Here is an 11,732-nt window from a genome sequence, read left to right as displayed (position 1 = left end):
CAAAGAAAAAAAATAAAATAAATAAAGCTTGATGTGTCTAAATGCTAGGCACGTCAAGCGCTTATTTAAACAGCCAGAACAACATTTTGGCCAATGAACTGAATTTAAAACCACCAAGTGCTTGACATGCCTAAACACTTTTACATAAGTGTTTTCTGCCAAAGTGCTTTAGCCAGGAGGAATGGAATATACTAGAGAACATTCCGTGTGCATAGGGCCAGACCTTTGATAAAAAATAAATAAAATAACCCCCACGCTAAAAAGTGTGACTCAAGGTTGAAATCCACGTTCGATTTTTACTGCTAACCAAAGATGATTCATGTGGGTCAAACACCATTTTTTGTTTTATCCGACTGATGTGCAGTCAAAATAGTCAGAACTCCTCTTCCAATTGATTTAACTTAAAAGGTTGTAAACCCTTGTATTTTTCATCACCTTATGCATAAAGGTGAAAAAACATCTGTCACCGACTAGCCGCCCAGTTTTACTCACCCGAGCCCCGCAATTCCCACACCGGAGAGAAAGAGGAGGAGATCGCTTCTCCTAGGTGGTTTCCCGATGAGGGGAGGAGCCGCAAGAGTCGTTGGGCTCAAAATCCACTTTGTAGCTGACAACCCATTGACCACACACAGATTATTATCAGAAGAGATTGGAAAAGAATCAGACATTTATCAAATTATGCATGGCCACCATTAGAGAGATTTGCCCCTCACGGTCCCAGAGATGATGGTTTTACCAGGCAGCAGTGACAAAAAACTACAACGGTAACACTTTCCTAATTCAGTCTATGCCCGATCCTTCTAGTTCTGTTGCACAGGGGATTACAATAAAGAAGTCTTTAACCAGGGTGCCCAGGTACAGTGGAATGCCTTCAGGTCTCTCCAGGGGGTGCCTTGGCAAAAGGTCTAAAAATTGCCCAATGTTTTTTTTTTTATACAAAGCCAGTGGGTAGATGAAGCATGCTTTTTAGTTGCACAAAAGCCACAGCTTTATTGTGCACCATTACAACCTTTTAGCCACCAGCACCCTATGAAGTCATCAGGTGATAAGGAGGATCAGGGGTTTGCACAGCACCCTTGTTTGCCCCTCTGTCAGCACTGGGGTCACATTAGCCAAGTGAGGGGAAGAAACTGAGGGAGAAGAGAAACATGGGAATACTAGTCAGTACATACAAAGGGTGCATTTGCTTTGCTTGGAAGAATAATCAATCTCTAATATTGGGTCACATGTGTGGGTGCTGCTCAATATGTACAATTAGTTTAGTCTTTTACATTTTCGAATCAAGTGCCTCCAGAATTTTAACCACTTCAAGACTGAGATATCCATCTACATACATACACATTGCAGCTTTGAAATGGTTTACCGGGATTATAAAGCCATAACTTTTTTTTTTCACATCTGGCTTTCTAATGAAAGTGATCCAAGCGGCTCATGAGCTGCTGGAACGCTTTCAGAATCAGTGGGAGGGAGTGTCCCCCTGCCAGTGTTTCTCGGGCTGTTTCTTCTGGTGCACCCGAGAAATGGTCCGAATGCGTGACTGGCTAGCCCCAGAGGCAATTAAAGTGTAGATCCTCTTTGATCGTCTATGTCCTTGGAGGACCGGAGTGACCTCATGACATCCCTTCCGGTCCAGGCCGATATAGATTTTTTATTTTTTTTTTAATTTAAAGGGTCACCTATTAGAGATTTTGAATTCCAGTAGTTTGTCACCATTCCACAAGTACAATCTTAAAGCATGACATGTTGGGTATTTACTTGGCATAACATCTTTCACATTTTACAAAAACATTGGAGTTAATATTTTGTTTAAAATTCATTAAGTGTATTGAAATTTAAAAAAAAAATAAAAAATAAACGCATTTGCAAAACCGCTGTGCAAATACCATGAAACATAAAAATTGCAACGATTGCCATTTTATTCCCTAGGGTCTCTTCTTTACTTTAATGTTTGGGGGGGGGGTTACAAATTTTTTTTTTTTTTGCTAGAAAATTAATATAAACCAATCTAAACTTGTAAATAAAACATGCTAGAAAAAGCCTGGTCTTCAAGTGTCTCTAGGGTGCCACGACTGAAAAGAAGAATAAAAATAAAAATGCAATAGACCAATACCAAGTCAAATTTAGGCAGTTACAATAGTACAGTAACATTTTAAAAACATTGTTGTACAAAAATTGGTACTTTTGACTTGCTGTTTATTTTTTTGTAAAACCCTTTAATTTTTTTTTCAGTAAAAGTACAAATCTAATTGGCATTTTGTTATATCTGCTGCACCCTTTCTATACAAGAGAAAGAAATTCCACATATTGTGATGCATTCTAATTTGTTTATTAATATAAATAATTAAGTGGGCTTCATACAAACATATACAAGAGGTTTAAACAAAAAAACAACCTTTTATCCTGTGTGAGGAACAGTGGAGATAATAAAAAAAAAAAAAAAAAAAATTAAATATCAAGTATATAGACATTAAATGCTACCCTTTTACTTTTCATTAAATAGGTGAAATATCCCTCTACTGTCAGTATTCCTGTGCAGTGATCATTCAAGGAGAATGACAAACATATGCATAAAAATAAAAAGCTATTGAAGCAGAACTCTAGCCAAACAGCCTTGTGTACTTTTAAAAAAGCACATACCCGAATTGTTTTATCCGCCCACAAAAAAAAAAAAAAAAAAAAAAATTATTCCAATCTGTCCCATTCATATACTTGTGCATTTTTATTAGACAATTTAATTAAATAAAAAATTAAATTAGAATTATTGCATTTAAATGCATGTGAAACTACACAAAAAACATGAATCTGCACCACTATAGATACAGATCTGTGGAAATGAGACTGCAGAAAGGAAAGACAGTAATGGAGGTTGGTGGGGGCATTGACTAGAACGGCGCAAATATCATGTATTTTGCATGAAGTTTCCACATGCACTGAACCGAGCCAAAACTGTGCAAATGTGAATCGGGCCTTATAATATTCTTCAAGCGGCCCTGTCCTTTACACACCTCTGCCTCACTATATAGCTAAAGTATTTCATGCTGTCAGTGTCCAGCTTTTTTTTTTTTTTCATACATCTTGCCTAGCCAACAAACAAAAATAACAGAATAATAATAATAAATAAGGAAAAAAAAAAAAATTATAAAAAAAAAATAAAAAAAAAAAAAAAAAAAAGAAATCACATCAATAGCCATGTATTGTGACAAGAATGTGTGAATCACAAAACTGGCTGAGCAGAATTATAACCCCTTTGGCAGGTAAAAAAGATAACATACATATGTCAATTGTGCATTTAGCAGTTTGCCTGGAGAGTCGCACTTATGTGTTTTTTGTTTTCCCCGAATGTATCTTCCAGTCTGAAAAGTACCAGTAAATAAATATTTTCACTCCAGTTTCGATGTTTTGCATGCAAGTTGTACTGGATCAGGCAGCAAAAACACTGTTCAGTAAGCAGATTGTATTACCATCAGAACCAGTCAAGTCCCTAGAGCACCATTGCTCATTTTTTCTGGTTTCAAAACATGATGGAAACTCAAAAGTCTTTCTGGCCTAAGGCAGTTCATCGTTTCTTTTTGCTGTGCCTCAGCATCTTCTTCCTCTTCAGGATCATCTCATAGAGTTTCTCCAGTCCTTGGTGCAAACCTCGGCCATCCACAGCGCTACAACCCTGAATGTGACTCAAGGTGGACGTGCCAAGTTCATGAGCACCTAGTAATTTCTCCACCTCCGATACAGAGGCGGCATCTGCCACGTCCTGCTTGTTAGCGAGGATTAAAACGGGTACTCCTTGGTTCTCAGAAGTCCTTGTAATTTTGTGGAGTTCCACTTTGGCTTCCTCCATCCGTTCTTTTTCGGAAGAATCCACAACAAACACCAGGCCATCAGTCCTTCTGGTGTAGGATTTCCACAAAGGTCTAAGTTTCTCCTGGCCACCGACATCCCAGACCTGAAAAGTGATTGCCTTCGAATTCACAACTGGGGCCTTGATTTTTTCCATATTGAAGCCCTTGGTAGGAACACATTTCACAAACTCCTTGAACTTGAGTCTATATAAGAGGGAGGTCTTTCCAGCAGAGTCCAACCCAATGACGACCACGTGTAGAGTATGAAAGGCTGGAAGAAAGGAGGCATTGGGGGCAATCTCGGTAAGGTGATTCCCCATGGTTTTTCCACTGGTCAACGAAAAGATCTCAAAGACTTTAAAGGTGGTACAAGAGTTCTTTGAAGACGTCACATAGCAATCATATGAAGCGTTAACTGCACTCGGAAAGTCTTATCTAAAAAAAAAAAGATAAAAATAAATATTAGAACATATTATACATCTGGCACAGATAGAAGCTAGACAGATGTTTGAATGCATGTGTTCCCCTGTTTATCATTGGGAAAATTGTTGGGTGAACAGCACTCGAAAAATCAGACTGGCCCTACAGCTCATGTAGATATACTTACCTGTTCCATCACTTGTGTTACTACCCTGTTTTCCCCCAAAAATAAGACCTAGCGTTATTGTCGATGGCTGCAATACAAGCCCTACCCCCCAAATAAGCCCTACAAGGACTTTAACTAGGGCTTATATTGCAGCCATCACCGACAATCACGCTAGGTCTTATTTTCAGGGAAAACAGGGTACTGTGTTCTGCATTGACTAAAGCTGGCGCAATGTGCAATTTCCTTTCCTGCAACCATGGGTGCTATAGCTGCTGGCAATAATCGCATGAGAAAATCCAACAGGCTGGTTGTACCAAAGTTGATCAATCAACTTGGATGCAATCAGCCTGCCCATACATGGTTCAAATCTTGGCAGATCCCTGCTGAATTGGCATCTATGGCCACCTTATGGTGCTGGAGGAAGGAACCATAAGGTTTAGTAGCGACCAGAAATCCCTAAAGCATGTCAGATAAAAGCAGCTTCTCCAGGCACCATAGATCCTGAAGATCAGAGACTTAGATGGTGGGATAAGCAATAAAAAGTGCTTAATCGCAGGGGGAAACAGACCTTTTTGTGAAGTTTAAAACCAAAAAAAAGAAAAATATAAACAGACATAGTGCACCAAAGCCCATTGGGACAATCCACATCCTATATATTTAGCTAGGGAGGCTCTTCCACTATATATAGCTCCTGCAACATTTTGCCGATCTAATCAAATCAATCATCATGAATCTGCATAAGGGCAGATTTCAATAACAAAAACCCTTTACTCAGCTCCATCATCTCGGGCTGGGCTTCTAAAAGAAAGAACTAGTACGTCCAGTTTACAATTGGAGGAGAGTGACTTCATGTATTGAGTCATTGTTGGCTCACGAAATTACAAATGCAAAGCAGTCTGAATGGAACGGAGCAAAGTATAGTCATAGGGATGCTGTATTATGTAAATAAAAGGGAAAAGGACGATGCATGAATAAAATATGTAGTTTCAGACTTCCAGTTGCAGGGATTTAACATTTATCTACCTGCCAAGCCAAAATGCCTAAAGCTGGCCATACACCTATAGATTATCTGCAGATTTTCTATGGTTAGATGGAAAAAGTGCAACAGATTTCTCCATGTTCGCTAAACTGTGTGGATGGAGGAACCTTCCACTTTTTCCATCCAACTATAGAAAATCTATAGGTGTATGGCCAGCTTAAGTGATTAAGACAAAATAATACAAACAGATGGATCTGATGCATGCAATTATCTAGGTCAACGAATGGAATAAAGAGGGACTTCACTCCTCTATTTTGATTTATGTTATTTTTACCTTTAGCCCTGGCTCACACCAATGTGATTTGATGGAGATGAATGGGGGGGGGGGGGGGGGTGAATAAAAAAAAAAAAAATTGCATGACAATTTGCACCCTCTTTTCACCAATAGAACCAAACTGTTGCAACTCTGAACAAAGGTTCCTGCAATTTCATTGCGACTTGCACCGACTTCTGTTAAAATGAAATCGGAGATCCAAAGCGTACTGATGGGAGGCTTTGAAATCATGATTACAAAGCTGCAATGGTGTGAACCAGGACTGAACCCTGAATTCAGATACTCTCCAGCCCAGAAAATCCAGAGAGATGACCTACTGTGATCAGCCAGGTCCTGTGCTGCCATCTTCACTTACATCAGGAGCTGGTCGGTGACGTGGGCCAGGTCTGTCCCCCAGCCGCAGTGAATGGAAGCTGATGCCGCCTAAGATATGACATGCACATCTATGGAGGCTTCAGATGCCGGGCAAGTCATTCTCACCAAGGTGACAATGGGGGGGGCGGCACCTGGGAGGGAGAGTGGCCAGCTGGATATTATAATAAAAACACCCCACCACACTCTTGTTAATTAAAATATAAATAGTGTGTATACAATTAAATGATATATATATATATATATATATATATATATATATATATATATATATATATATATATATATATATATATATATTTTTTTTTTTATAATAATATTTTATAAATAAACACAATAGATATATTTTTTATAAAATACACACACTTTTTAATGTTTTATGAATAATATATATACCCTCACTTAAAAAAATAAAAATGCATTTTATTATAATGAGTTGCCAGCTGGAGTGAAAAAAAAAAAAAAAATTATATATATATATATATATAATTTTTTTTTTTTTTTCACTCCAGCTGGCAACTCATTATAATAAAATGCATTTTTATTTTTTTAAGTGAGGGTCCACTTTAGTGCCTATTCATACCACTATCCCCAGGTTTTTATTATTGTATTAGTATTGCCTTCTTTTCCCACATTTTCCAAAAAAATTGCATTGCAAAAAAAAAATAATAATAATTGTTTCTATTCTAAGTGCACTACAATGCAATGATCTGAACCAGACGAATTGGAAATTGTTGCTTCTTACTGTATATGCGTTTGGAATGCATTTAAATATTCATTTCCAGTGCATGTGGTGTGAGCTCATAAATGAGAAGACGGACCCAATCTGGCCATCTTCCCCAAAGTCTCATGTCTATGGGCACCATCAGATCTCCGGTACAGCTGGGGGGGGGGGGAAATCAGACAACTTTAAAAGCTCTTGTCCAATCACTAAAAAGCCGTAATGTCTGACAGATGTTCCCAGTACATATCTACACTTCAGAGGGCCATCTGAAGAAGACTTTACACCTCTGCAGGGGAGCCAGACGTCCCCCTGTGCTCTGGGCGGGGGCTCCTTTAAGACAACTCAATCAGCACTGAATGGATTAAGCCGGATGAAATGCCATTTTGTCAATGAGGCCAGACATCTTGACAGCCACGTCTCAAACATTACAGGGTCTGATCACAACGTTTAAGTAATTAAGAAAAAAAAAAAAAATTACATTAACCAGGGATGTGAAGTGAATCCACGTTCTGGAAGTCATTAACATTTAACAGCAGGGAGGGGGGAGGGGTACGTGTGTATGTCAGACGATCAGGCAGAATCCAAAATAACAAACTATAGTCCAGCCTGCCCAAAGAGTGCAATTGTGCAACACTATGTTGCAAAAACAAGGAAGAATTTAGGAGGAAGAATTTAAGTTTAAACAAAAAGAGTTAAATGAAAATGTAAAAAAATAAAAGTAAAATTGCTTAAGTTAAAAATCAAAGAAAAAAAAAAAAAAAAAAAGAAAACAAATTTTAAGCAAATTAAATGCAAAACACTAAAACATACAATTAAAAACGTTAATGTTAGGTAGGGTATTCGATTAGGCAGAATACCACAAATAATTATTGTCCAGCCTGACCTGAGAGCAATTTTAATGGAAAATGTAAAACTAAAACCAAAATTAAATAAAAAGAAATCAAACTTTAAAGTTGTTTTTTTTTTTTTTTTTTTTAACTTCTGTTCTTTAATTAGATTTCAGTTTTATTTGATTTACGTTTTCATTATTATATCTTCCTTTTTTTTTCCTTTTTGTTTTTTTTGTTTGTTACCTTGACTATTTGCACTCGGGTCAGGCAAGATGGTAAATATTTTGGTATTTTTTGACCAACTCAAATACCCTCCCCTACGGTTAAAATTACATTTTTTTTGTTTGTTTTAGTTAAATTTAAAAATTTGTTTAAAAATTAGATTCCCCCCCCCCCCACCCCTGCTTTTTTTTTTTTATTATTATTTTTTTTTATTTACATTTTACTTAAAAATAAAGTGAAAAGTAAATAAAAAATGTACTTTAAAGAAAAAAAAAAAAACAAACGTAAATCAAATTTTAACAGTATTTGAGTAGGTCAAAAAATACTAATATTTACCATCCTGCCTGACCTGGCGGAGTGCAAATATTCTAATAAAAAAAAAAATTTACAGTAGGGAAGGTATTTGAATAGGTCAGAAAATTAGGCAGAATCCTACCAAAATTATTAGCCTGACCAATGCAATTATTCTGTGGGGAAAAAAAAACAAATATGCACAAAATTAGGAAAATAAACCCACCCCCCCCCCCCCCCCCCCATTGATATTCTAAAGAAAAGAGGGCACAGGGAAAGTGATGTTTTGATTTCGCACAATCTCCTCGGGGGGGCTCATTCCCAGTGACCATACACATCACAATCTAATGGACTGTTTACTCTCATACAATCCAACCTACGAATGATCAAACAAGAGATACGGACTGATTGATTTTGAGCAGAACTGATTGATCAATGGCATCAACATTATTCCTCCTGGTCTGAAAAGTTGATCATGGGAAAGTGGAACACAAGCTACAATTATTACATGTATGACACATTGAACGATCGCCCATCATATTTCTGATCAGACATTAAGCCTATTGATTGTACAATCAAAAGTACCGTGTATGGCCCCCATAGAGGGGACAATCCTAATACAAGGGCTAATACATAGGAATAGCTTTAGAACTTCAAGAACAATGATGACATCATAGTGCAGAGAGGAGCTCAGTGATTGGACAGAATGGGGTGTATATAGGAGATATGACCAGAAGAGGATCCCTTTGTTTCCTGGAGGGGGCGCCAGAGATCCCCCCAGTGTGTGTGCATGAGATGGAGGGCGCTGTGTATGGGAGGGATCCAATCACTACACGGCTCTCCTCTATGAACAATAATATGGGATCACATTACATGGTTGCAGGCCTGGAGACCAGCGAGACAACGTACCTGGTATAGAGGGGAGCACAGCGATCACACGGCGGCGGGGTGGAGGGCGCACACGGCCATAGCATGGAGGGGAATCCAGGTGTGCACAGCGCTTATATCATCGATAACAATCACATTCGCCGCATATAACCTCTCCCTTCCTCCGCTCCTCCACTACTGCGCCGCCTCCACTGCAACCCCAGCCTTACACTACACAGAGCAACGTCACCAAGCGAACCCCACCCCTTCTTCCTTAGCCACTCCCTGCCTCCGCTACAGCTCCTACCAGCTCCACAGGGCGACGTGTAAGAGAAACCCCGCCCCTTACTTCTCGGTCACTACCTACCTCCGCTACAGCTCCACAGGGCGACGTGTAAGAGAAACCCCGCCCCTTACTTCTCGGTCACTACCTACCTCCGCTACAGCTCCACAGAGCGACGTGTAGGAGAAACCCCGCCCCTTACTTCTCGGTCACTACCTACCTCCGCTACAGCTCCACAGGGCGACGTGTAGGAGAAACCCTGCCCCTTGCTTCGGCCGATAATTCTGTCATAATCTCCAACCTGACAAAAACTCCAACCACGTGTACTCCGCATGCGCTTGCACGAGAAGGGCTTTCGCCGCTACCTCCCTATCCCCCCACAGGGCTGTGTTACGGGAGAAACCCCGCCCCTTTTCCTCAGCCACTCCCCCCGCTGCAGCTTTCATTAAATCCACAGAGCGGTGTAACGGGAAAAACCCCGCCCCTTGTCCTTCAGCCACTGCCTTCCTCCGCTACAGAGGGTGGTGACACGGGGAAGCTCTGCCAGCCACACCCACCTCATTACGTCACGGCGAAAACTACGACAGTACCGCTTCCCCGAAGCTAGACTCTGCTGAGTGAGGTCACGGAGGAGGCCTCGCCCCTTGTTCCCGGCCCCTCCCTGCCCTCTCCGTGCTCTGTGATTCATACTATATAGTCAGTGATCGCTCGGTATTCTGAGATCGTCAGGAATGATAGGAATTCACATTAGTAATGAGGAGATAAACGTGGGAAGGCACCAGAACTGGAGCACATGTGCCTGCAACCAATCAGCTGCTTGCTTCAACTGGTCAAGTTAAGCTTTCAGAATAAAAGTTAGAAGCTGATTGGCTTCCCAGTAGAGTAGGTCCAACTTCCAGGCTTTCTGTATTGCTGCATTATACAGTGCATCCGGAAAGGATTCACAGCGCTTCACTTGTTCCACATTTTCTTATGTTACATTCTTATTCCAAAATGGATTAAATTCATTATTTTCCCCAAAATTCTACAAACAATTCCCCATAATGACAACGTGAGAGAAGTGTGAAATCTGTGCAAATTTATTAAAAATAAAAGAACCCCATGTACATAAGCATTCACAGCCTTTGCTCAGTACTTTGTTGAAGCTCCTTTGGCACCAATTACAGCCTCAAGTCTATCTGAGTATGATGCTACAAGCTTGGCACACCTATTTTTGGGCAGTTTCTCCCATTCCTCTTTGCAGGACCTCTCAAGCTTAATCAGGTTGGATGGGGAGCGTCGCTGCACAGCCATTCTCAAATCTCTCCAGAGATGTTCAATCGGGTTCAAGTCTGGGCTCTGGCTGGGCCACTCAAGGACATTCACAGAGTTGGCCCGTAGCCACTCCTTTGTTATCCAGGTGGGCACCTCTCCGGGCACTGGCATCAGCCGAGGTGAGGCAGGCTGTGAGCCCCTCCATGGCTCACACAAAGGAGAGGAGGAGACATGGCACCCAGGAAAGGCCAGGCACAGCGAGCTCACTGAGGAGCATCAGTATAGGAAGAGAGAAGAGCACATGGAGCACACAGGACAGTACTCCTCTCATGTCGGGGAGGGGGGGGGGGGGGTGACCTCAGGCTCAGCACACCAGCTCTAGAACATGGCTTCACACACCGACATTGCTTCCCCTGCATCTCCTCCCTCATCCTCCTAGCCCAATAGGATTTCTTCTCCTTTAAGCCAATCAGGAAACAGGTCTCAGGATCTGCTCCCTGATTGGCCGGGAGGAGAATCAGTGTGAGAATAGTGAATATACATTCGCTATTCACTATACTATCACTATCCTATAATTATATATATATATATATATATATATATATATATATATATATATTGTAGACATGTCACTGGAGAAGTGATCGAGGGGGTGTACATCTCACCTAGGTTTCTACACAGTGTGAGATGGTAAATCCAGGATGGATCAGTTTCTCAGCAGCGATATGCTGCTGAGTTGTTATTTAATTTTGCTGGGCCTGGGTTTATATGGAATGGCAGGTAGGTTTGGTAGAGGGACCTGTCATTCCACATCCCCCGATCCAGTTCTGGGTTTGGGATCAGGTGAGCTTTGATCCTAATTAGCCTGGGAAGCTAAAGGCTCTGTAGGGTCTGCAGGTGATTGCTTCTCAGCCAGGGAATGAACAATCTGTGTGTTGAAGGAAGCTGCAAGCACAGCCACTGCTGGAGCTAAAACTCACCCTGCGATATCCAGGCGAAAGACGCTGTGTTTGTAAGTGTCAGATAGGTGAGCAGAACCTGTTAGTAAGCGCCCAGCCGGGCTAGGACTTTTATTTGTTGTTGTACTTAGAAAGCACGGTGTTGCTGTATATTTTGTTTGCTGGACTGTTTGTACCACGAATAAACGCCAA

The 11,732-nt window shown here is 40.7% G+C and overlaps 1 protein-coding gene across 2 annotated transcripts; it reads right to left on the bottom strand.

The window, feature by feature from the left end:
* Positions 1-2,304: 2,304 nt before the first annotated feature.
* On the bottom strand, positions 2,305-9,721 carry ARL4D (ARF like GTPase 4D). Of its 2 annotated transcripts, none has more exons than XM_077459805.1 (2): positions 9,548-9,721; positions 2,305-4,274 (listed from the first exon to the last, which is right to left on the bottom strand). In XM_077459805.1, exon 2 carries the CDS (start codon positions 4,157-4,159, stop codon positions 3,557-3,559), a length of 603 nt encoding a protein of 200 aa, XP_077315931.1. In that variant the 5' UTR covers positions 4,160-4,274; positions 9,548-9,721; the 3' UTR covers positions 2,305-3,556. The 2 variants fall into 2 exon arrangements, with proteins under 2 accessions (XP_077315931.1, XP_077315930.1); XM_077459804.1 differs by lacking the exon at positions 9,548-9,721 and adding an exon at positions 9,087-9,470.
* Positions 9,722-11,732: the final 2,011 nt, after the last annotated feature.

Source organism: Lithobates pipiens, unplaced genomic scaffold (genome assembly GCF_037356315.1).
Source record: "Lithobates pipiens isolate NorthernLeopardFrog02 unplaced genomic scaffold, aLitPip1_a1.2 Scaffold_28, whole genome shotgun sequence".
Lineage (NCBI taxonomy): Eukaryota > Metazoa > Chordata > Amphibia > Anura > Ranidae > Lithobates > Lithobates pipiens.
This window is presented reverse-complemented; position numbering and strand designations above follow the sequence as displayed.

Excerpts from the sequence above, each read along its gene's own strand:
- ARL4D (XM_077459805.1), bottom strand. The coding sequence starts at position 4,159 with ATGGGGAATCACCTTACCGAGATTGCCCCCAATGCCTCCTTTCTTCCA.